Raw genomic sequence first — 26891 nt, forward strand, 5'->3', positions numbered from 1 at the left:
AGTCCTGCTTTTTGAGAAAGAAGTACTAGGATCTTTCCAGTGTTCAAAACGACATTTCACTCATTTCGTGCAATACTACATTTGAATACGCTTTTCTCTCAACAGTTCCAGCAGACGTCTGAGCACGCCCTCTTCTCCTGTTCGGTGGTGGACGTGTTCACGCAGCTGAACCAGAGTTTTGAGATCATCAAGAAGCTCGAGTGTCCGAACCCCCAGGCTCTGGCTCACTTCATGTGCCGATTTGCCAAGGTCAGGTTTTTATTTGGCAACAAGACACAGTGGAGCTTTTGAAATGTATTTGATTTGTTGGGGAAGGGGGGTTGAAGATTTTTTTTTTTTTAATCGAAAGTAGAAATGTGTTCCAGGGTCAAACTGTGCCATCAGAAAACCAACAGTGTATTTACTGTTGAGAGACTGTGCATCACCATTAGCTTTAAGATACATATCATCATTAAAATAGTTGGAATAAAAACACTGGGCTCATTTCATTCTCATTTCTCGAGCTGCAACCTAAGTCCTTGCTCGTCTCTTTATTATATGCTCGTGACTCGCCTCCAGAAATTCCATTGAGGAGTGAGGAGAGTGACAGAGAACGGAGACAAGGAGGAGGTAGAAATATTTTGTTGGGGAAATGAGACGACCGTTCCTTAACGTTGTCCTTTCATGGAAACGTCTAGTAAAGATGACGTCTCGACAATGACGCGTCAATGGTCCTTAATATGGCGACATGAGAATAACCTCTGGGTCATTTTGGATGTTTGGAGCAGCGAAGAGCGAGGAAATTGAGATGAGCACTGTATGTGGTGAATTTCTATCACATGAGTTTCACTTTTTGAATAGAGTGACTGAAATTAATTGTGTTTTCCACAATATTGAATAGTCGAGATTCAAGACAAAGAAAAAGTAAACAATGCTTTGACGGTCGCGGAAAGGCAAAATTGCTGAGGTCTTGCATGATGTCATCTTCAACACTAGTCCATGTTTTATAAAAACTTTTGTGGGAAAAAGTAAAAAAAAAAAAACAATGCCTAACGTTAATCTTTTTTCAGGATTACATATCACCTTAAATGTAATTCCACTCACTTCACTATACTTTCACTCTGTGGTCTTCTTGACTTGCCATGTTCTTCTGTCACAAAAAAAGCCAAATAAAAGCAGAATAATCCTTTGACGCTTGCAGACCTAAGGTTCTGTGAGATTTGCGCAGCAACAGTCCATACCTTGAAATACAATAAATGTTGAAAAACAAAACAAAAACAACACCCCACAAAAAAAGGAAAATATTCTAGCAACCCAACAAACTGAAATGAAAATATTCCAAATGACATGTTAAGAATCATCAACTTTAGAAGTTGCTCTGAAAAAAAAAGTCACAAATGCTTTAGGCGTAGAAAAAAAAGTAGTGTGTTTCCGGTAACCCGACCGACCGAGAATTTCTACGTCGAAAAAAAACTTTACGGTCAGCATTTTTTTCGAAGAACCGTCTACATTTTTGTGTAGAGGGTTTACAACGGTGCAAACTCTCGCGATATTCAAGTTGAGTGCGTGCGTCGTTTGCCCTGTCTTCTGTCAACAAAATTGAAACATGGCGGCGGCCGCGATCTGCGACGACAGTTTAAACCGCGTTTTCTGTGTTACAGTTGCATTCTCGCACCGTAATGTTAAGAAAATAGCATCCATTGATGTATCGAAAAAAATCTGCGAACTATTTGATGAACACCACGGGCCGAGTAAACACAGAGAGCGGAGGAGGACGTCGGCGGAGGCGGCGGCACGCCCTCCCCCCGGAGCGGGGAGAAAACTAAATAGGTGGCGGCGGCGCCGGCCGCGGAACGGCAGGTTCAATGTCTTCTTGTTTTATGTTTTATGGTTATTTTGTTTAAATTTTTGATGGAAAAAAAAAAGATTGAAACCCTAAAAGCTATGCTGAAATTTCATGTTACCGGAAACACACTATCTTTTTTGTTTGGCCTTATTACTGCAGCGTGCAGTGATATTGTCTTTCCTCAGTTTTTTGGGGGGGGGGGTTTCTCAGTAATAACTGACTGTATTGATCTTTCATGCCATCAGGCCACGTCGCTTGTATTGTTTTTTTTTCCCCTGATATGTTGCTGTGATTCATTAACTCATTCAGTACCAGCCAATTCTGGACGAAGTCTGAAAAGACGTTTAAAAACATCCTTGGGAGTGAATGAGTTCACAGCAAAAGCAAACAATTCTAATTAAAATGCCGACTCCCGCCCTCCCTCCATACAGACTATCAACAAGGTTCTTCTGCAGTATGCCGCAATCATTTCCAAGGGCTTCCCTTTGTATTTGAACAAGGAGAACGTGGTAAGTGCGCTCAACTACTGTATATGCAAATATGTGACACGGGGTTGATATTTATTTATTTGTTATTTATATTTGTTCCAAGATAAATATTTCAAGGCCATCCAGCCGAAGCTATAACAGCAAATGCAAGTGTTCTTGGTTGAGTCAAGCGCCGTGAGTCGTGATGCACGTTAAAGCAAAATTACTTATCTCCCGGCCCAAAGTTTTTTTGGCGGGACCTTTGTGTCGGATGGTTAATGTGACAGATGACCAAACACTTCGAAAGGTCCTTCCCACCACCCAAATTACGCCCGCCGGTTTTTCTGGTGGTGATGGAATATGAAGCAAAGGGTTCCAAACGAAGCAATATTACGGTATATTTTGAGTTGGAAAAAAAAACAGTTTTCTTGTTAGACAAATGGATGACAATGTAAAAAAAAAAAAAAAAAAAGGTTAAAAGCCATTGGCATGATGCAGTGGCAGTCATACATCAAATACAATGCAATCACTATAATGATGTTTGTTTTCCGTGCACTATGATGTAGAGCTGATAAATGCAGAGATGCAATTATATGACTCAAAGATCTACTTAGAGGTATTGTAGCAGCGCATTGATAAATTTCATAATTGTAAAAAGAAACACAAACACCCCCCCCCCCCCTATATAGAATCAGTCAACCTGTCATGAGCACAGTGTGCAGGATACTCAGTGAAGATTTAGCGATGTTATTTATATAGTAGCCACTGACTTGATGTACTTTTTCAACTTGATGCTTTAATATGAACGCTCACGAACCACACGTGGTGAATTTTATGCTACAATGCAGTCATCTGTGTGGGTGTGTTAGGGAAAGAGACTTTTCTCCTTCGCTAGAGTTCCGTGGCATCAATATAACCTGAACTTGGGACAGTTGGAACACAGCGTAATCTATCACAAAGCTACCGTAATCATCTGTATGAAATACACCTCGAAGGTCATAAATAGAAATCCATCAAATGGAAAACACTTAGTGTGGCGGTAACTGCTGTGTGATTACATATTTTTATGCCGCTGTGCAAACTGTTCAACTTGTTCCACCTCCTGCACCTCTGGTCACCCTGGGGAGCTTCAGTCGCTCAGCCCTCCAGCTTTGGAACACTGTCCCACCTCATATTAGGAACTCTCTTGAAGCAGGCATATTCTTTATAACTGGTTTAGCGATTAGCGATAGCAGATTTGCACTTGAAATAGTACTGATGTTTTTTGCACTACAAGCGCCAAAAAACAAACAAAACAAGCAAAAAGTCTCAAGTGGTTGAACTGGAAGTGTTAGTGGAAGAAAAACATGCTCGGTGACAAAAAATAGTTCTATCGTGCCAGTAATTCGGGTGACGCTGCATCAAAGCCAGAAACCTTGTCCTCGACTTTTACTTCTAGCATTATTCATGTTTCTGTTTACGACAGGACCGACAATATTTCAAGGTTATGAAAAGTGTTCAGTGAAGAATGCTGCAAGACAACTCTAAAAGTACCTGAAGGCACGCTCAGTAACCGCCATGCTAACTGTTTTTTTATGCTAATGTTTCCTAGAATGATGATCCTACTGAATCATTAGCATAGGTTAGGCTAAGCTAGTGACTACAGATCGTTACTATGTACGACAACTGAGATGGTCAGAGAAGACTTTTCCAATACTGTACTGGATTTAAAAACTCCTCACATTAAATGGCAAGCACGATAATACTAATCATACACATTTTGTTCAATTAATAATATGTACTTTAAGTTATGGTTGGTGAGTGTACATTACCTGTATTAAAAGCAATTAAAGGAAGTCAATGAATCTGATCTGAAATTTTAAGTCAAGAAAAAAGAAGCAACTTTACAAGCCTTTAAAGTGGCAGTCAAGTCAAACATTTCCCCAGCTTGTGAATGTCACATGACCAAACCCAGACAAGAGGTGAGCCGTGACGGTCGTTAGCTGGGCTCTTAGGCACTGTGATGTCATTTTCAGTCGACAACAAGTGGCAGCACAAAGCAAAATGGGATCCCCATTAGATGGATAAAAATGAGTGGATTCCACAAACATAATATTCATCAGAATACCGATTTTTTAAAATTTAACTTCCCCTGAAACTCAAAGGGTTAAATAAATTTCATAGCCAAGCTTGTAAATAAGCCATGAGACACATTTCATCTGTCACTGTGATTTTAGGTTCCTGCGTTAATGGGCAGTTCCGCAACATTTTTCAGCCTCCCACAAGTTACAGAAGGTTTCGGAGAAATCTCGTTTCCCATTATTCATTCTCTAAACACCGGATGCAAAAGGATCGCAAAAAAGAGAAATGCAAAAGGAGGATGGAGTCATTACTGTATGTGCAGTATGTTCTCCTGGTCTGCTTTTAGTGGTTTGAAAGGAAACAATCATACTCCTGTGTGGTGAACACAATCTCAGCCGTATCCATTAAATCTATCCTCCTTTTTATAAGCTGCGGGGCTGAATTTGCTACTATTTGGGGCAGATAATGCACGCCTGACTAAAAGCTGAGAAGAATTATTGGCGGCCTAGCATAAAAAGTGTTGTGATTAATGTTCGTCATCTGTTAAATTTGTCAGGGAGCTGAAAAATCGATAATGTCCGGTGTATTCAGCGCAGGCATTCCTCTCCCAGTAGCATAATCTTCCTCTGCTGACTGACAATGTAGTACAGACGTCTCGCATCACTTGTGTAGATGATGCGACAGGAAAGCCAAACCGATGGATGTTTGCCATTCCTACGTTTTCTTTTGGAGGGGGGGGGGGGGGGGGGGGTTGCTTCTTTTGTTGACGTACTCGCCATGTGTTTTCCATTTTATAAGTGAGTCAAACCTTATGTGCTGCTTCTGCCCAATAGGCACTGTCATTTATTTTGCGAGACGTGAACATTAAATATGTATTGTGTGCTAACGTCCCATTTGTTTTGAACCCCTTTTGACAGCCCTGCATTCTTCTCAACAACATTCAGCAGCTCAGAGTCCAGTTGGAGAAGATGTTCGAGTCAATGGGAGGGAAACAGGTCTGTCTGCGCCCCCCCCCCCCCCACCTTCCTGATGAAATATATGGACAAGACGCAGTGGTCGGTTGTCATAGATTACGTGCCTTTCTCAAGGACAATTGAACAGACTTGCCATTAATTAGCAACGGAGGCTGAAACGCCACATCCTCACACCGTTCAGCCCGAGAAATAAGTACCAGGTCATGATTATGTATATTATAATTTCGCGTGACATTTTTCGGAAGTGAAAAGGCATTGACCCTGACAGTGTTGTGCTGTAATCCCCCCCCGCTCCCTCACGATTATCCTACTTGTGACGATGGTAACCTTGCCAAAGAGCCAGGCTCTGTGTCACTGTGGTCATTGTACTGCTTTTTCAACATAATAGACTCTGCCTCAAATCTGGGTTGCGGGAACCACTCGTCAGAGGTCCCTGTGATGGTTGGCCTACTGGGGGGAGAAAAAAAGCAATTTTGGAAGGGGAAGCTACTGTGACAGAGCATGCTTTATGCACTCTGGCTACCCTGTCAAAGAACCTACCTCGTGATCAGTTCCCCTAATTTTGCTTGTACCTACCTTGAGGTCTAATTTTCTCTCTCATTTTGCTGACAGTGAAATTTCCAGTTAGAAACACCATTGGGACAAGTCAGCCCCCGGTTATAGGCAAGGCCCTAGGATGAGCAAATAGTTTTTCCCAAAATGACAATCAGTCAAAATGCAATGTCTAGCTGGAATAACCACTTCAACCTGAGTACAATGCACCAAGAATTTTGAAAACTGGACGATGGCTCTGGAGACATTGTGCTTTTTGTGTGGGGGTCAATAAAAACATATATATATATATATATATATATATACAGTATATATATACAGTATATATATACTGTATATATTCATAGATAAAGGGCAGAGGAAAGCCGTTGTAGTGGATGTAGCGGTCCCAGGTGATGGAAACATCAGAAAGAAGGAACACGAGAAACTCGAGAAATACCAAGGGCTCAGAGAGGAGCTGGAGAGAGCCTGGAAAGTAAAGGTCACAGTCGTGCCTGTGGTGGTCGGAGCACTCGGGGCAGTGACCCCCAAACTAGATGAGTGGTTGCAACAGATCCCGGGAACAACATCGGACATCTCAGTCCAGAAATGTGCAGTGCTGGGAACAGCAAGGATACTGCGCAGAACCCTCAAGCTTCCTGGCCTCTGGTAGAGGACCCGAGCTGAATGAGGGACGGACACCACCCGAGGGGGGGTGAGACGAGGAATTTATATATATATATATATATATATATATATATATATATATATACACACACACACACACACACCAAAACCTGAGGAAGTAGGATACCCAGTTTGAAGAACTCTAATTTTAGGTAAGCCCCTGTGTGATCACAGATATTGGTGAGAGACGTGGAGCTCGTGGGTCCATGCAGGTTTTGGAACACAGTCGAATTCGATTCTCAAAGTTCACCTTTTCTTTTGTGCACAAATAGATCAACCCTTTCAATGTGTGTGAAACACTGTCATCTCACTCGTGACGATGCAGCCCCTGTTGGTTTCTTCTTACTTGATTGCATGTTTCTCTGTAAATATCTAACACCTTGTCTCGCCTTGCGTTTTGTCTCCTATGGTCATGCCCTCGACCCTGATACCCAACCTTCCCGATAACCCCCTCCCTACCTCCCAATTTCCTTTATGTGCTCTCTCTCTCCAGGAGGAGGGGGTTGTGTCCTTCTGTAAGGTGTGTGTAGTAGGACCCGCCAACAGCCCTTTCTCGCCATTTAGTGAATGATGTCAAAAAGCACGAATTTCTTCCCCCCCCCCACCCCTCCGCCCTTTCTCGCCACTACTCATACGCTTTTTTTCACTCCACCACGCCCCTCTAGTATGAATACCTTCAGGCAGCATGTGCCACCAAGCATACAGAATCTGAATTGCCCATCATCCCTCAGGACAGGCTGCTCTATCTCACCATCACCGGCACTGTCGGGATAGTGGCTCAAAAAACATGCGTTACCATCTTTTTATTTTTAGCTTGCTTCCTGACCCCCTCTCAGCCAGTCTTTTAACCATGGCAATTTAAGAAACGTGTCATAGCTTGTCGACCACCTCCTCCCCACCCCACACAACCCTTTTGAGTTCAACTGGTTGTGATTTGGATCAGGTCATCCAGGCTGCAGCCACAAATGTTCACCTTATGGATTCAAGAGATATCTAGATTACTTTACGTTCCTGGAAATGGTGCAGAGAACAGATCGTGGTACCCGGCACCCTCCAGGGCATATACTTCTGATGTATTAATGACTCCAGAAATCTTTGTTGGCTTCTCCAATGCTGCCGGACACCCAGGTGTTTCTCAGGGAATGCTTTTCGCAGCTTTGGCACAATGTTGACAGTTTGGCATAAGGTTTTCCAAAACATCAAACAACACATACATATAGACGCAATACTGACATCCACAGATTGGTCTCAGTCTTGATTGTTCCCCATTTGGTAGGTTGTGTCACATTTTAAACAGTGGTTTATCAACCCCTTATTTACTCGGTAACTGCATTCAGAATGGCTCCTCGTACGCAAGTGTTGAAACAGGCAAATGAAAACAAAGCTTGGCTTCTGGTGATAGGCTCGAAGCCAGAGGAGAGTTTATTCAGTTGGGAGGTGACCCCCATAAACTGATAACTCAGATTCAAAACCTCTTTTGAATTGACATAGTTTACCAGGATAGGATAGAAAAATCAAATTTAAAGGATTTATGTGAGAATACTTTGTGATTACACTACTGTATTTCTCAGACTCTTTTGTCCAAATCACCCTTGTGATTCTCCTCATGAGCAAATTCCACAAACGTAAATACTATTTTGAAACCTTTCAAAGGACCAAGGCTGACTATTCTTCCTTGAAAAAAATCGTTGAAAAAGAAACAAGCTATAGAGAAATGACCCACAGATGATACGGAAAGGTGTGACAACCTCTCAGAAAACGGCATTACTGGCAGGACTCAAACATTTGACCAGAGTGTCGATGACCAATTGAAGTCAGAATTGAATTTTCTGCTCCCAGGGTACGACAGTGGCCTTGGATATCAAACTGTGAGCTTGGATTTTCCTCACTCATATTGCCATTAAAGTGAGAGTTCGCAGACACAGGATGGGAAAAAAAAAAAAAACGATTTCAGAGACTGACCGACACCTGATTAAAGGTCAGGCAAATAAGTTCGCCAGGCCATTGAGACGGATGCTTAAACCGAGCCTTTGCTACAATGTAAAATGAAAAAGTCCAACATTTGGCCAGTTTTCTCTGTGACACAAAAATATTTTATACCGGAATGTGGTGTGCTGAACTGACAGCAGTATGAATGTGTCCATAAGTGAGCAGCCAAAAGCGTAAATCAGCGGTGCTCATGTGCCAACAGAGCAATGTCTGCGGAGCAAGCCAACTAAATCATCGCTAGGTGACAAGATTTGAATACCAACTGAAAAGGAGCTGAACACTCAAAATTGTCCCCAAGTGTGAGTGTGAGCGTGGATGGTTGTTCGTCTCTGTGTGCCCTGCGATTGGCTGGCGACCAGTTCAGGGTGTACCCCGCCTACTGCCCGAAGACAGCTGGGATAGGCTCCAGCCCGCTCGCGACACTCATGAGGGTAAGCCGATTAGAAAATGAATGGTTGGATGGATGAAAAAGAGCATACCACACACTATACGTAAACTGTATAAAATTAGATTCTAGAAAGAACCCTCTGGAAAAATCTTTCCAAGTTCAGTTCAAGGCCGAAGACCAACATCTGCTATTTCGTGACCGTTGGCAACCCAGGCAGCAGTGCATCAAATCTTTGACTGAGAGTCCGTGGGCATCAAATCAGAAATAGAGAACGATATCATTTGAGAATGTAAAGATTTTATTTAATTCTAAATTTAAATTGAATGATCTTGTTTTTGTTGGCCGTGCTCATCATCCTGTTTAGGGGCCAGTGCTGATAGGCCAATGTCTTGTTGCTCCCAAGCAACCGGAGTCACCATTCCCATCTATTGAATTCAATGCATCATGAAGTCTTTGATTTTTTTCCTTGAGAATCCAAAAGTGAAAAAGTAACAAGTAAGAAGGATTATTTTTTTTATTTAGTTAGTTATTTGTCTCCATCGTAGTTGTATTTATGCTTGGATCAAAAGTACAACATTGAATAAGCAAGCCACAGGAGTGAGTCAACTTTATTTGTATTTTTTTAAATTTAGTTTACAGGCCGAAAAATTGCTCGTTGTTGTTGATCGCCTAAAGTCTTTTTTTAACTTAAAGACAAAAATTAGCAATATCCTGCCTTGAAAATAAATAATATAAATTGAAATTAAAATAAAGAATAAAAGTACCTTTGCTATAAAAATATATAAATTTTTTGGGGGGGTGGGATATTCAAAGTGATTGAAATGTGATTTTTCATATGTCAGTTTAATATTTCTACAAATAAGAAAAACTGGAGCTGACAACAGATTTGTCATAGATGTCGTAGATATTCTGACAACCAAGTTTATTTGGGGTTTTTTTGCACTGTGTTCATATTTTGAAATAATTAGTTCAACATGCTTGTATATTGATAAACGGGGCTTAACAACTCGTAACGTTGTAACGGCTAACAATGCAATAATTAACATTACTAACTTTGTTGCTCTTGACCCAAAATTCTGGTAAATCCGACTCATCACATATTAAAATCAGTTTCGGTCCTGTGGCCTGTTTCTCCATCTCATATTTTTCATTTGAGTCTTATCATCAATTCAAAATGGAAAGAATGAATCCAGAACTACACTTTCCCTTGATATTCGACTCTCCCAGCTGTGACTACTGTATGGTACGCACGAGTGCACGCAGCTTCTTCTAGCTGGCTGATTCTACTCCGCCAATGCCATGTCTTATAGCCGCGCTCATCTCGGAGCCGTCCATTTGTATTCAGAGCGATGTTCGGCACAGATGGCACGAAGAACGAGCGGAAGGCAAACAAGTTACCAGACCCCGTTGAACACCAACACCCCCTTGCCCCCCCCCCCGCTTCATTCCAGCCCAGGCATCCTGCAAAGTTGTAAGGCCGTGTAGCAGCTCTGCGGAGTGCAGCCATGCAGTAACTGTCCGTCTTTTTTCTCTACCATGACAGCTGGATGCGGAGGCCAGTGATCTGCTCAAGGAGCTTCAGAATAAACTAAACATCGTGTTGGATGAGCTCAGCGGTGTCTTGGGCTCCAGGTGAGTATTAGCACAACCCATGTACAAATTTCTCAGACGAATGACACCACTAATCTGCTTTACAACTAACAGCCACACGCTCCATTTAGAGACTCTGTCCGAAACATTTCAGACACAAATAAAAAGCTCCCGGGATGCATTTTACGGCCAGCATTCATGAATTAACAACTCCTCAACGTTGCCAAGTTTATGGCCTTCTGTCCACCAAGTTATACTCTCCAGTTCTAAACAACTAAGCCAATTTCAATCAGTTCTACGTGGAAGGGTAGCGTACTTTTGTTGACGCCGCCATATTCTTTTATGTCTTATACTCTTTCGGGTCACAGGTGAGCTAAGGCAAATCGAAACTGATTCAGTCAAGTGGCAAGGGGCATCCTGAACTGGTTCCGGGCAGGGCATATCGAGACCAACGACCATTCACACTCACATTCACATTTAAATCTGTGGACGTTTTCGAGTCTTCAATTATTTGATCAAATACATGTTTTAGAATGTTGGGAGGAAGTCAGGGATAGCATGCAAACTCACAGCAAAGCCGGAGCCAAAATTCAAACCGCAGGGCTCAGAACTGTGAGGCAAACATGCTCAACTCCATCATGCTGTTCCATGCTGCCCTGAGGCCCTTGCCTGATATTGGTTATAAAGTTAAGATAGCAAGGGAGCCTGTTACTGAAAAATAGACCAACTGCCATTCAAACAATACCTCGGGTTCTTGCGTTTTCCAAAAAAGAATGCTCTTCCCTGAACCAAAATGTCATTACACATTCTACGGACACAAGCGGAAGGAAATGCTCCGTTTCTATTCCTCAGTTTCAAACCGGTCATCGAGGATTGTGTGAAGCAGATGAACCAGGAGCTGGTCCAGATGAAAGGTTCGGCCAAGGGAAGTAATGCTGCTATGGATGCAGAGACTGTCCTTCGGCCTCTTATGGACCTCCTCGATAAAAAGTGAGTGAGGTCTCTTTTTATTCATCCTGTAAGATGACCTTAGTTTGAACAACAATAGTGTACATACAGTAAAGTGGTTTTTCTAGCGGTGAACCTTGCTTTCTAAAGAGACATGAATACTGATGCTATACCTCTTAGTAACACCCTTCTCAAGACAGAATGAGGGCTAAAAGAACAGATTGTGTCAAAGACAAGCCATTCCTGAAACAGCCACAGAGATTATAAATGGTTCAGATGAGGTTTAGAAGTCCCTCTCAGCCATTGTCAAAGAAGCATCGAGGTCAATGGAATTTTACAGAGGGAATCCTCTTTATGGTATGGAAATGCTAATCCTGACTCCCATCTGCACAATATAATGCCACAAAAAGGGGTACTGGAGGAGTTCATTACTGCCCCTCACGGTAGCGTTCATTGAATTCAATGATACATTTTAGGATGACTGTATACCCTCGGCTATTTTGGGGCGATCTTGGTCCAGCCCTGCCACAAATAACGAAAAACTAGGCCCCTAAATTACATGGATGTGAGTTCGTGATAAAACGTAAATTCCTCAACAAACTAAATGCTCAGCTCAAATGGAAGCAATGTATAGGTAACCCCCTAAATATTTGCGGCTAGGAATGTATCCTCTGTTACTCACTGAAAAAATGTACATCTTCACTGTTTTCATACTCGGGGCAGAGTCATGTATCAAATAATTTGGATTTGTCACCATCAAGTGGCATATTGGTGCCAAGCACCGAAATGAGGGGGTGAGGTCAAAAACAAAAAAGCGCTTTGCCAATTGCTACGATCTTGTCGCGTCTATAGGCAACTGAAAACGCTTTTTGCGTGGATGTCAATGTCAATTGCAGATAAATTGGATTCCGCATAGAATAACGATATGCTATTGTTAGCTCATATCACCCAAAATGCTAATGCTACATTGATAGGCCTTGTTAAAACCCATGGCGCAGGCCAGCTTAGTCAGCGATGCTTATACAGTACAATACATATGCTCTCAGCTGCTATGTTTGTGCTGGCCTACTGATTCTGACTTATAGCGAAGAGAGAGCTCCCCACCTTATCAATTTGGCTTTCGAAAAATGTTCGTGTTAGCATCCATCATTTTGTTTTGCATTATTTCCAGGGTAGAGACAAAAGTGAATCCAGTGCACTATTCTGCCTGCAAGTCAAAGGTACTGGGGTCGTTTTCAGGGTACAGCCATAGTTACAAGTCAGCGTACCTTTCAAGATATATTTTTGCAAGCGTAACAATCGCTCTGCCTGAACTTGGAATCCTTCCACGCCACCCGGTTTGACAGATTGGTCTGTCACGGAGATATTAAGCAGCGGTTTCTTGGCTCGGACAAAATTGATCCATCGAGCATTGTGTGGCGGTAATGGCAAGCGGCCAACAGACAGTAAAGCCCTTTTAACTCTTTGTTCTTGGATGTCGTTGCTGCATTCCACACCCTTTTCATATAGATGTTGACTTGTAAAAGGAATTTTTATGGTAATAAGATGAATTGTGAATGGTTTGCAGGGTGGGAAATGCTCATGCCCTCCCATCCTCCATCGGATGGAAAACAGCATAACAAGTTGATTATTTACTCTCATACAAGTATTATTAAGCACTCAGCTAATCCTTTTATATTTGAAGATGTCTCTTAAAGCAGTGATAAAACACATGCTTCTTTTTTTTTTTTTTTTACACCAATTTTGCAGTTTGATGTTATTTGCCAAGATTTGTGAGAAGACAGTGCTGAAACGTGTTCTCAAAGAGCTTTGGAAGATCGTACTAAACACCATCGAGAGAACCATCGTTTTGCCCCCGCTGAGTGACCAGAGTGTGAGTGTTTTTGTTTGTTTTGTCTTTTGCATGATTACCAATAATGTATTTCATCATTTGCTCGTTAAGAGCCATTAAGTTGCACACTTGGCTATAACTTATCATCACATTGTTTGTTTGTTTGTTTGTTTGTTTTCGATTAACACATTCATTCATGTTTGCCATAATCTGTTCATTTTATTCCACAGAGGGTTCTGGAAGATTTTATTAAGATGAATTAATTTAATTATTATTATTTATTTTTTTTAGCAATACTTGAGAACTCAACATGTGTTTCAAATTGTAATCGCTTTTATTTTTTTAATCCTCAGTTTTTTATGGTTTTGTGCTCTTTCTATAATGCTTCAAGATGTCACAAAATGGCAGAAAAGCCCTGTTGAAATTGGAATCCGTCTCAAGTAACGGAAAGTAATACATCTCGAAAGAGACAAAAATGTTGGGGGCAGGGGGGAGGTGCTGAAGGTCGTGTAAGGTCTTTACTACATGTGCATGTACATAGGGTGCTGTTTTTATTTATTTATTCTTTTTTTTTTAAATCGATTCATCGGTAAATCATTTCTTTTCAGGTTAAATTTGAAACTATATGAAACCGTTTCCGGATTATAGTTTGTGGCATATTTATGGATTAAACTACGAATATATGCAATTATATTCTTCATTTTTATTGGAAACATGCCTGCTGTAGACCGTCAATAACTCTGCTGCTCTCTGTTCATTAATTGCCCTGCAGAGGTAACAGATTTTTTTCCTTAATCTGAATTGTAAATATTTGGGGAGGGGGATGTACTTGATCCCTATCCCAATGAATGATGGTAGATTACCGTACACTATAATGTTAAGACACTTTTCCTACACACGGTATTTAATGTAATTCCACTGTGAGAATCATCGATGGTGATCTATTGTGGATGTCTACACAACCATGTATTTTTCGTTTTATATGGCACAAAGGTGGATTTATTATTATTTTTCTCTTCCAGCAGCAAGGAGCTCAGATGATCTTCAATGCGGCAAAGGACTTGGGACAATTGTCCAAATTGAAGGTAATCCAGTTTCTTCACTCCGCTGCTAATGTGCTGTAGAGTTTGCTTCATAATGCCTTCTGGTGACTCATATCACACTTTATGGTCAGGTCGTATACTCTGCCACTGTAGATATATGCTTGAAATTCACTGGTCTGTTCATTTATTTTAATGACTATTCTAAGTTTTCCAGTCTTATGAGCCATTATACAGTATATTCAGACGCTATATGGACAAAAACCTCCGCAAGGTCCCACCATTTGCTGCGACAACAGCGTCTACTTTTACAGTAAGACTTACTGGTATGTGACTTTGGCCCACTTCATGCATAAGGATTTTTCAAAAGATTGTTCATCTGTTACAGAGCCCACACCTGACGATTAAAAATCAGGCATCTCACAGTTTTGGGCGTACTTTGCGTGGTGTGCTGCGATTACTTCAATACAGAAGACCACGAAATAAAGATTCTGTTCAACCACCAATCTTGAAACAAATCTCTCAGATCTCAGAGGCAGAAGTCTCACGTGATTATATGGGATCTATCGAATACAAAGACAAAGTTTCACTACTAGATATATGGATATGCACCAGTCTTTTCAAAATGACTGAAGCGGGGACGTTGAAAAGGGGCGACATCAACAAATCAAAAGATTTGCTCAGGAAACTACTTCAACCCACTTTTACACAAAAAAAGGCTTACCCATTTTTTTTAACTGCCGCTTACACCGGTTCCCAGTCAGCTGTTGAATAGATTTTAAAATTATGCTCCTGGTCTATAAATCGCTGAATGACTTAGGTCCTGAATATGAGGGCTGTACACTAATTGGCTGCTAAAAATGAAGGCCTGAATCAGTCCTTTCGGATTTGAGTGAGAATAATTCATAGCATATTGTCACGCGTACGAGTGTCACAGGAATTGGGATGGCAACGCGTGTGACATATAATGGAAAGCTTTTGTGCGTATATTGGAATGTTTAGCCAACTGATGAACATTAAACAAATGAGTTCTCTAAGCAGAATCTGAATGGGAAAATTCACAACAGGTGTTTAATCCACGAATGGGCCAATACATTACCTAAATGAATTAGAATGAATGTTGATGAAGTCCTCTTCATCATACTTGTCAGCTGCTTCTTAGAGAACAGCAAATCGTGCAAAAACTACTGAAACATTTGGAGATATCCATTCAAAGGTTTCAAGAAGGTCAAATCCACCTGTAAAGGTTGTGGTGCCCTTTAGTTTAAACTAGGAAATGCACCCGAAACCCAAATATCCAGATTTTTTTATTTACCGGTATTTATTTTTTGAGTAGTGTATTTTGGTTAATTTAGATTGTGGCCAGAATAAAAACTTTTTTTCCGCCACATGTCTGCGGCTCTGTAAAATGGTTGTTTTGTGTGTTTGTGGTTGCAGTTTTTTTTAAACCAGTAATGCAGAAGCTATGCATTTTTAAATACCCATTTACAAGTCCACTTAGCCTAAGAGAAACAAATCCTAACAGCCTAACACAAATCATGCGGTCCAATTAATATATATTAGGTCAAATTTTTTCTGTATGTCCTCAAGGATTTTAAATGCAGCAGTGCAACTTTGTGTGCATGTATAATCTGGTTCACGCTTGCACTCACAGTGTGCAGTGTGATTATACAACAACAAAGAAGGAATGGTAGCTGCCTGTTAAAACCAAAACATTTGTTCGCCACTGCAGTACCTCGGCATCAATCCAGCCGAATCATGTCTATTTACTGAAGTCACACGTGGACGAGTAATGCCACAGGCTCCGAGAACTTTTGCTTTGACTACCCACCGTGAATGCCGATACCGGAGGTATTTAACCTGAGAGTGTGACGCAACAGATGCACGCCCAGTATATGATTTTGCCTTTGCATTCCGTGGAGTCGGCAACCATCCCCGTTGCTCGTGGAAACGCTGCCATCCTTCGAGGGGGCGACATCTGGAGAGGAGCGCACAGATGGGCGTGTGTCTGTATCCTTCCTAGAGCGTTAAAGTCGTTTATTATCCTCTTGTTAATGCTGGTCATGAGTCATAATCATCTCGTATGAGGGATTTTCAGAACAAATGATAGCCAAGGGTGTATAGTACTCGGCTGCAAATTGGGTGGTGTGGGGTGGGGGGTTGTCTATATTGTAGTACAAATGGGGTTTTGGAATTTATTATTGTTATTATTATTGATAATAATAGCAATAATAATAATAACAGTTGTCATGTTAATAATAATTATTATCATTATGCTTATTATTATTATTATTATTATTATTATAAGATAAGCAGTTTGGATAACGGATGGATGGGTAATAATATTATCAATGGTAGTGGTATATTATAATTCATGTCAAGTGAGTTTTACACCAAAGAAAAATTACTATTATGTAGAATTTCAGAGAAAATACTGAACCAAGGTATACTGGGCAGAAGGACTGCACATTATGGAGCACATATCAGTGTCAGATGAAATTCTAAACACCAACATCACCGCACAACAAGATGTTTAATACTATGCACGGAATGGGCAGTGTACTATGAATCATTGTATAGCGCTGTCTGTGCTAAATGGAGCGCTGCACTTAGCGTACATACCACTTTATCTACACCTACTACAGTATCATGTTAATGGCTTTCATAGTGACGTCGCTAGTTGCTCCTTGTCAGCTCGGTCCCATTCATTTGTATGTACTCGGCACGGTAGGTATATTGCTTGCGCACGTTTTGTTGACAGGGACTGCAGGATTCACATCCACAGATACTGCGCATATGAATTTGTAAATATTGTTACGTATTTTTGTAAAACACAATTTATGTATGCTTCATTTTTAGTATATGAATGGCGTGGTGGCAGCGCAGCAGCTAACTCTTGCTTGCTTAAAACTCAAAATATATAAGTCACACTCCCCAAAAACTGAATTTTTTGTTCTGAAATGCTTTTGGGTTTCTCACAAAATTAATCGAAGCAATTTCGACCTCATCTGCTGAAAAAGTGTCAGTACCCTTATTGTAAAATCATCTTTAATATTGTGCATGAAACATTTTTTTTTCTACTATGACAAAGCTGCTGCCACTGTAGTTGCTGTTGTTTTGGTTAAAGGAATTCACATGCTCAATGTTTTCATGTCAGCACGTGAGTGATCACTGAATTGAATGAATTTCCACAAACACCCTTTTGTTTTTCTTCATCGGAAAGAGGATGCATCTATTTAGACTGTGGTGGTTTACCACATCTTTGTTTTTTGGTTTACCGTGTCTTGCACTTGAACGGAGTCATTGAAAATGAAATGGGCGCAGTTTGGCACTTGCCTTGCATTTTAGCAGAGATGGCGATTTAAGTGCTTGCAGTCTCACATCGCCTCATGGAAATCAATTTAAAGTCATCTCTGATTAAATGAATATGCATAAGAAAGCGAGGCAGGGCTTTGCGTTTCATCTGCAAGTTCTAATTTTAGGGACGGCATGTGCGTTTTCTCTGCAATGCACCATAAATATCAGCATGGACGTGTTAACGGCTTTGTAAAAGCTAATTATAATCGGCATTAGAAGTTGAGCTATTTTACAGTATCCTGACTACGTTTTTGACTACACTGCTCATGATTAAGATAGATTCTCTTATCCTGGCACGTTATGGCAATGTTCTTGTTTCCCACGTTGAATTCAAGTCTGCACTTGAAAAGCGCGCAAGCCACAGTTCAATTCAGCAAGCTAATTGTACTTTTACGTTGTTTTATGTTTGTGTCCCTCTGCAGGAGCATGTCATCCGTGAGGAAGCCAGGAGTCTGACTCCACGGCAGTGTGCGGCCATGGACCTCGTGCTTCCCACTATCAAGGTGAGTTTTATGTTCGAGAGGCAACTGGCCCAACAGACATGAATGGATAGCTTGCTTGAAGCCATTGTTTTGTTTTGTTTTGTTGTTTTTTTTTGGCTCTTGGGTTCCCCATACAACCACAAAATGCAATTTACTGTTCAGGTGGGACTCATATAAAAAGGATTTATGTGGATCTTTTTTGTGATGCAACTACAGAAGGTTACCGTTGCTGACAAAGAGGAAAAAGGTGATAAGATGGACATATTGTAGCAGTTTGGACTTCAATGAAGTGTAGTGACGAACACACTTCCCTGTCCTGGCCTGGTTTCGTTTTCAAGAGAAGCTAAACCTACAATGTATTACAAATCGGCTGGCACATTTGTAGTTTCCACAAAATATTGCTCAGTTTCTTTAGACAGTCTGTCGACTGCGGTTAGTCTGTTGTTTATTGATATTTGAAGAGTAGGTACTGTCCTTCTTTTGGAATATAAAGTGACAGTGACAAAGACTCATCTTATTTGTGTCCTGACTGGTTAGACTTTGAGTTATGTACTGCTGTACCTGCTGTGTCTAATCTAGTTAAGTGTTGTGTTTATGTATGTTCAGCTCCACCTCTAGTGAGGATGCGTTGGAGATTCATAGCAGAGATTCATATATGTTTTCGCTACTTTATATTTCCTGATGGCTCATAAATTTCTGGCAAAGCAAAGCATGCAGTGTGCTCATATTAATTCACTCTTATATGACAGTTGGGAGACCAAAAGCTTGACATCTGAGCAGTTGTGTTGTGTGGGAACAAATTTGGGAGTTCTGGGAAGGAGCGGCGCTGCAAAGAAAACGGATTGATTGCACCGACTTTGAGATGACTACCCGGTGGTTTGGATCAATCGGGTTGCTGAGATTATTGTCATCAGTATTCCAACAAGAACAGTCAATTAGCATCGTTCACAATTGCTTCGGAATTGTGCGATCGGATTGATCCAACGTGCCTCCTCTTGATAATAATTTCAGAACATTTACACGTGCACACACAAAAAAAAAAAAACCCAACAGTGACAGGATGCAGAAGCTGGATTTTCCATGCGCAACAATTGAACCAAACCGAACTTTAAACCTGTATATGCTAATGGACAGAAAAATGGATACATGTGCAGACCCATATAAGAGTCCACACGTGACAGGGATGCAAGCTCCGCAGACACATTTCTAATGATGTAAGTTTACTCTCATCTGAACTCCAACCTGGATAGAATCACAGCAGAGAGGCAGTTGCTCCATTTCGCCAACCTAGTTTGATATGCTGAATATGTAATTTATTAGCATTGCAGCTAATGGAATCCACACAAAATAAGAGATTATGAAAACCTACAATAGCTTTCAGTCCTTCTACCAGTGGTAGCGGTAAAGCTCTCGCTATAGTGATGTTCTCTTCATTTCTGGCTCTTAAACAAGCCTTTGTAATTAGAGCCGAATTAAATCACTGTTCCACTCCAGTCCCCTTGATGGCAGTAATGCACAATACAAACTGGCTGTCAATTGCCCAATGGAGAAATGCCATCCATCTGCTGGAAGTTTTGACTGAAAATAAAAACTCCAGTTCCATATCCTTTCCAGGATTCAGAACAAAATCTAATAGTTTGCAGGTCCAATGCCCAATATTTTCCAGACAAAATGTGGAAATCAAGAAAAATTATTGCCCATTAAAGTGTAGTTGTAGACAAACATAACCAAAATATGTAAGTTTTTTTAAACATACGATGTTGGGGGGGAGGTATCTGTTCAGGGAAGCTTTGCAATTTTCCAGAGGAAATAATGTGTCAAACCTGCCCTGCAATTGACTGGTGACCATTGCAGGACCATTCCAGGACTGAGATAGCCATGACCCTAATTAGGCAAAGGATATTAAAAATAAATAAACAGATAGATGCAGAAGAGTGTAATGTATGGCCATCGTAAAACCTTGATCAACTTGTAAACCGTAAGCTAAGAAACATTTTGACAAACAACTGGGCAAATGCTACCTGGAGCTTATTGACAACAATGTGCCCGAAGCGCTTTACAGAGGCTCACATTCACCCCATTCACGCACACGTTCATACGCCAATTAGCTGCTGGTGCTGCCATCACGCATGACGCTGCAAGGCCCACTGGGAGCAGATCTGCGTTCAGTGTCTTGCCGAGGACCCTTCAATCACCGGACAAGCCACTCGACCAACCTACACTTGGCTGCCCTTACATGCGTAAAAACACGAATGAAACAGTTTTCATAATAAGATATAACAACTATGCAACAGGGTTAATTTGAATTATGTTTTGAAGATTGTATTCAAAGTCCAGTCTTTCACAGGGTATTCAACTTGGTGACAGTTATGCAATACTTTAGGCAAGCACATAAGCTGCACATAGGAATAAGAGGTAGAGTATAATTGGGAGTTCACTGTCCCTTGATCTCGTCTCTCTTCTCACTTTACGCCACAAAACTTTCACACTAAATACATTTGATTTGAATTTCATGAACATTCCAGACAGGGCCTCCACATTTCCATGAGTGCTAATTAGCTGCAAATGTGGCTTAATGCATTTGCTGCCACTTCCACTTATCACTGAGCCATTTGCAACATGAGTATAACACATTGTCCGATGCAAACCCAAGAAATGGTTGTTTGCCTGTTTTCTGCAGCAATATTTCCATGCTGGAGGAAACGGGCTAAAGAAGACATTCCTGGAGAAGAGCCCGGATATGAAGTCCCTCAAATATGCTCTTAGCCTTTACACTCAACCTACAGATGCCTTGATCAAGAAATACATATGCACCCAAACCTCTCAAGGTAAGACACCCCACTAGCTACAAAGTCTAATTCACTTTTTGAGCTGTTGTTTATGTAATATATTTTGTGCTACTGTACATGTGATAACAATTCTTGCTCACCTGGTTACTGCCTTTTCTCTTTGATAGATATATGTATGGAACCTTTCAAACTCTCTCTCTCACTCACTCACTCACTCACTTACTCACTCACTCACACAACACACACACACACACGTTGCATATAAGCACCACCTTGCTAACTGACAGCTTGCATTTTTTCTTTCATTATAGTCACTACACACCTAATAAGGCAAATGCAGGATCTAGAAGTGAAGGTGGTGAGGTGGCTGATGCACATTAGGTCAGCAAACAGGGCAGCGATGTGCTGGCTTTCGAACGTTCGTTCATTAATCACCAACCCCCCGTTGCTCATGACAGTGACATATTTAGAGCCCGGTGTGCGTGTGCTCGTTTATTCCACAGAAGCCAAAGTATGTCGCACCAGCGGTCAGGCTACAATAGAAAAAGGAATGTTTCTCTCTTCAAAGTGTGCGGCTTATTTTGTGGTCATGTGGGTCATTTGGGTTTTTTGCACCCAGAATCCCCGTGTTCTTGGGAAACTTGTGATTCCCTTATATTGCATAGAATGCTACATGCTGTGCATAGACAATAAAGATTCTAATTGGAAGACGACTTGAATTTGATTTGGTATTCATGAGAGTGTTTTAGACTTGAACTATATGCTTGGCCATATCTGGCTTGTTTCCATTTAAAAATAGTTTCCAAGGCAGTGGTTTTTGTGTGTCTGCGTGTGTGGTGTGCACAAACATGGGATGCTGAGATGCAAAGAGCAGAAGCTACCTCATGAAGCAACTATCATGGAGGGAGTTTAGAAGATTATTATATTTGGATAATATTTTTCTATAATCAGAAAAATGTGATCATACAACCCAACATACAAGGTTTTTAACTCAAAGATAATAACAATGACATTGAACTTGATTTCTTACCACAAAATCCCAAAACACAGGCAAGCGACATTAACCCCACCATTTAGCTAACTGATAGCTAAAACCGTCAGATATTCTAGCTTTATGTGTGTATTGTATTGTGTCTGTATTTAATTGAAAAGAGAAGATGCTCAGTAGCGCCCCACCCCCTTGGTATTAAGAAAAAATAAAAATATATCAGTTGACCTTAAATTGGGTGGACATCTATCATAAGTCTCTTGGACTGATACATAAAATTGAACAGAAAGTCTGCCATTTTAGTTTGAAGTTGCCATGTTGGGAGTTGAAGGATTTTGACTTTGATCAACTCGACTGAGGAATTCAAATGAACCCCACCTGGTACCATCGATCCCAGCACTTTGATTCTAATATTCTAGGACCTGGGCTGACGTTTTAGGCTTTTAGCCCACACCATCTCGTGTCACAGCATGGCCTCAATGTTTGATCATTTGGAGGATTTACCATGAAAAAAAAAAAATAAGTTCAGCAAACTACCAACCAAGAAATAAGGCAATGTAGAGAGCAGTAGTTTGGAATCAATGACTTCCATCTCGCAATGACAGTGTCAATCAGATCTTTTCCACTTCCACTGCCGTCACTTTAGAAATAGAAGTGGAAAAGTTACCCGTAAAATTATATAACAGCAATAATTGGCCAAAGGGGAGCCACAATAGCGAGACAATGCAGAGATTCACATCGTATTCAAAGATCAATAGTTGGCTCTGTGTATTATTTCAGCTGGAATCTCGTGATCCGACAAGATCCAACATCTAAACAAAACAAAAATCAAACATTATTGCAAACAAACATTAACTAAACAGCGGCTGAGGAATAATATCCTGACTGGTCTACTGATACAAAACGCTAAAGTAGGGTTGCCGGGGCAACGCCAGTCAGCATCCTTGTTATTCCAAGCCAGTGCACACTATACGTATGTTGATAATGTACAGTCGAGCTTCCGTCCCTGTACGCGATTACAAATACTGTGCTGGATCAGCACATTCGTGAGGCAAAAGTGCTGTGATGTTTCTTTGTTTTACAAAAGTTATTAGCTTAATTATGCGGCAGGGACTCTCAGCCCTCCCCTCGCGCTGTCATAACAATAAATCACCTGGCTTGTTTCTTCATTAGTGGCATAACATATGCATCGTGTTTGGCACGTATCGATCAGCTATCAGCCCAGCACGCTCCATCATCCGTCGTACGAGAGCCCACTCGCAGCCTTCGGGCGTTCACCGTCCGTCCTCGCTTGGCTGCAGCGCAAACGTGCTCTGCAATCTGATCGAAAGACTACGTTTTGGGTTTTTTTGGTACTTGACTTGGTAGCAGCCCCTGAAATGTGGACTGCAGTCGCTTTCAAGCAACTGCACTAGTACAATCTGCAAACATGCTGAACGTGATGTGGCATTTTTATTAGCGGGTTAATGTTTGGTCACATTAATTTATAAAAAAAAAAAACATTTCTTTTGAAAAGAAACTCCAACACTAATAACTGTTCTAATAATGATACCCCATTTCTTGAGGGTCACTTAAATTAGGCTTTCTGGCTACTGTAACCCCGATTACTGTGGAAAAGACTCAGGCCACCAAAATATATTTTGTTTTTGTACTGTTATAATGAGCATGTATAGCCGTGGGGATTTCTTATTTTTTATTTTTTTTGCCAGTACAATTCCAGTACAATCCCAAAGCTACTGCTGTAAGAATTTAGGAAGTTATTTTAGTTTAATATCAAGAAACCCTGTCGCAAACTCTATGACTTTTGCATATTGTAACATTTTATTTGCCTTTTGCTATTCAATGTAAAAGGGTCAAACATTAGAAATGCCCCTCAGCATGTTGCACTGCAACATGTACTAGACCACTGTGAGAACCCCTAAAGTGCTGCCAGTATTTCGTTGCCATTTTTGTGGATGACTTCATTGTGAAAAAAACTATTTAATGTATCCCTCCGCACAATCTGCCTCTCGCTGGCCTTCAACCAGAAAGAATATTTCTGTTTTCCTTGCCTTTTTTTTTTTTTTTTTTGTAACTCCTGTTGCGGTTCTTGTTCAGCCTTGGGCTAAAGGAAACATCTTGTGGCCAACATTGTTGAAAGAAGCGTGTATCCCTTCAGCATTTTATGGGTTTCAGTTGTTTTGTTGATGGGGTTTTTTGTTGTCTTCTTGGCTACATCTCCGAATTTTAACCACGCCTTTTCCTTAATTCTCTTCTGCTGCCGTGTTTTCAGGTCAGTCAAGCAACGGCTCGGTGGGCGAGGTGTCCATACAAGTGAACCTCATCTCTCACCCTGGCACCGGAGAGCACAAAGTCAGTGTGAAGGGTGAGCTTCAGATCAGTCGTCATTTCTATTCAAATGTATTCACGCTCGCTCGCCTGAGGCAACTCCCGAGATGATTGTGCTGCCGGCCGGGATCCCGAAAATGAATGAAGCAGCAGGTGACTGTGCTTGTGGCTCCATTTAGAAACAAATATGGTGTACCTCAGATGGTGGCCAGGGGAGAGTCATTTAGTTACTCAACTGCAGAGAGGGAAAGGCATTATTAGAGAGAGACATTCATACTTTGCACTAATTATTTTTTGGACAAATAAATGATGCTTGAGGAGTAACGTGAGCAGCGGAATAGCTCATGTCCTTGTGTCACCAACTATCTTTTTAACGAATGTATTTATTAGAGAGGATTTTAGAGGTGTTTGAAGCACTCATTCCATACTTTTTAGAAAATTCTAGAAAGATGGTGGCCACTGGTCACGTTACTACTGTTAATTTGCGATGGTTAGTTCATGTACTTTACTAGAAAACACCTTTTTGTTGCTCCCAGAAAAAACAAACAAACAAAAAAAAAACAATACACGACATGTGTGGTTTTTATCAGACATCAACGAGATATGTCACGCTTAAAAGGAACTGAAAATGTACTTCAGCACTACTATCAAAAAAGATGCATCACCTGTGAATGCGAACATCAACATGGATGGACAGAACATTGCGATGCGACCACTTGTTGTTTAAGAGTGCATTTAATCCATGCTTACAATTGATAAGAAACTATATCTCAGAGACTGTCTACATGCCTCGTTAGGTCCTGCTGTTTAGGTGCGCAACCAAGGCTCAGCAGTTACAGTGGATCGCTGTTTGTGATACAGTGAACAAAAGAAAAAAAACACTGGCAATATGTGTGTGGGACACTTTGTGTTTCAGAGCCCGTCCTATCAATTATAATGAATTGTCATTCTTACCAACAGGGGGCGTATGACTTAAGCATTTCCCCCTGCTGTTGCACTCCGTCTCACTGCGTAGATTCTTTTTAATGGGTGCCGTTTTATTATTTTTTGCCTCCCTGAATAACACACTTTGTCAGCAACATAAGCGCTATGACGACATGTTCACAGCCTTACATTTATCTTTATTACCAAGGCAGTGGGGTGTGCCATTAGCTCGTTATTAGGCCGCGCAAACAAGAGACTGAGTGCTGCTTTTTGCCTTAATCTTCCATCATCTGTCTTTTTTTGTGTTCGTTCTCAGCCACAACATCAAAAGTAAAGTTACATTGGCAGTGCTGGAGCAGCCGACGTACCAATCATTCATGTCTGTCTCCATGGCGCAGAGCAAATCATAAAACAGTTCGGAGTGCTAATAATGTGTTAATAAAAGATACTTTTCACGTTGAAGTCTAGTTTGGCCAAGTTTGGATTTCCTTTTGAAAATTCAGCCCCCAAAGCCAGTTTCACAGAGCAACGTACAATTTGGTAGGCATTTCTATCATGAGGAGACCCACAAAAAAGTCTCAAGAACTCTCAAGAACACAGGAAATCATGGGGTCATTCTCACAATTTCCAGTGGTCCATTGCAAAGAGTTCTAAAGATTTCGGCTTATCACAACCTACCTTGTGCACCACCTGTATTTCCCAACATTTAAGCCGAGGCTTATGCATTCGACCAAACAAAAGTATATATGAGAAAGTAAAAATGATCTCGCCTCAATTTATTAATTCACTTATTCAGTTTGAAATCTGGGCCTGTTTAGTTGGGGGGTTGTACAAATCATAACAGGTGAATTCACAGAATACCGTATTTTCCACACTGAAGGCACACCCAAAAGCCTTCAATTTTCTCAAAAGCGCACAGTGCGCCTTATAATCCGATGCACCTTATATATTGGTCAATATTCTGGTTTCCTGGATGTAGGATTTGAACTGTTCTGTAAAGTGCTTTGTTACAGCAGCAGCAGTTGTGAAACCTCTATATAAATAAAGCTGTATTGTATTGTATTCCCTTTAGCGCAGCTCCATCTAGTGGATGCATAATGCAACCACAACCACAATAGTAGCTTCTACTCTATACACCTTATAATGCGGTGCACCCTATATATGAAAACAGTTTCAAAATAGGCCATTCACTGAAGGTGCGCCTTATACTCCGAAGTGTCGTGTAGTGTGGAAAATACGGGAAATGTTTCTCCTGCCATCTGGCGAAAGAGCTTTGGCTGTATTGCTCACCCTGTCATTATATGTCCTTGGCACAAACTGATCAATACACATCCATTGTTTTGATGTCAGTAACATGACTTAAGTGAAATTGATCATTTCCTCGGCACTCTTTATGAACAGAGAATATACTTTCTGTGATGCAGTGGTTAGGAATCATGACATTAATCAGACAGGCGACAAAATGTTGGCGTTTTTGTCATTGAATGGCCGCAAAGTTTGATCATTTGTCATGAATGCATGAAACTCCACAAGGTCGGAGCTTGATCAAACACCCTCCTTCTGAGATGAAGTGACAATTTCTGACAGAAATAGTAGAGGCTACTTGTAGTAACCCTGCCTCTTCCAATTTCCTTCAAACTTTTTACTTGCATCTCATCTGACAATTCAAGGGTAGGTTTATCGCTGCTCAAA

The 26891-nt window shown here is 41.0% G+C and overlaps 1 protein-coding gene across 3 annotated transcripts in view; it reads left to right on the forward strand.

Moving 5' to 3' along the window:
• unc13c (unc-13 homolog C (C. elegans)) overlaps positions 1-26891 on the forward strand; it is a 110819-nt gene that overhangs the window by 80408 nt on the left and 3520 nt on the right. For 2 of the 3 annotated variants that reach the window (XM_086107360.1, XM_086107361.1), the window contains exons 21-30: positions 106-249; positions 2257-2334; positions 5271-5348; positions 10466-10554; positions 11365-11502; positions 13210-13333; positions 14314-14376; positions 18111-18191; positions 20851-20998; positions 24220-24312. In XM_086107360.1, coding sequence (XP_085963486.1) covers positions 106-249; positions 2257-2334; positions 5271-5348; positions 10466-10554; positions 11365-11502; positions 13210-13333; positions 14314-14376; positions 18111-18191; positions 20851-20998; positions 24220-24312 — 1036 coding nt within the window. The remainder of the gene's footprint in view (positions 1-105; positions 250-2256; positions 2335-5270; positions 5349-10465; positions 10555-11364; positions 11503-13209; positions 13334-14313; positions 14377-18110; positions 18192-20850; positions 20999-24219; positions 24313-26891) is intronic. The other variant, XM_086107359.1, reaches the window with a different exon arrangement.

This window comes from Hippocampus guttulatus, chromosome 3 (genome assembly GCF_054856545.1).
Source record: "Hippocampus guttulatus isolate MCC_2025c chromosome 3, RoL_Hgut_1.0, whole genome shotgun sequence".
NCBI classification, from domain to species: domain Eukaryota; kingdom Metazoa; phylum Chordata; class Actinopteri; order Syngnathiformes; family Syngnathidae; genus Hippocampus; species Hippocampus guttulatus.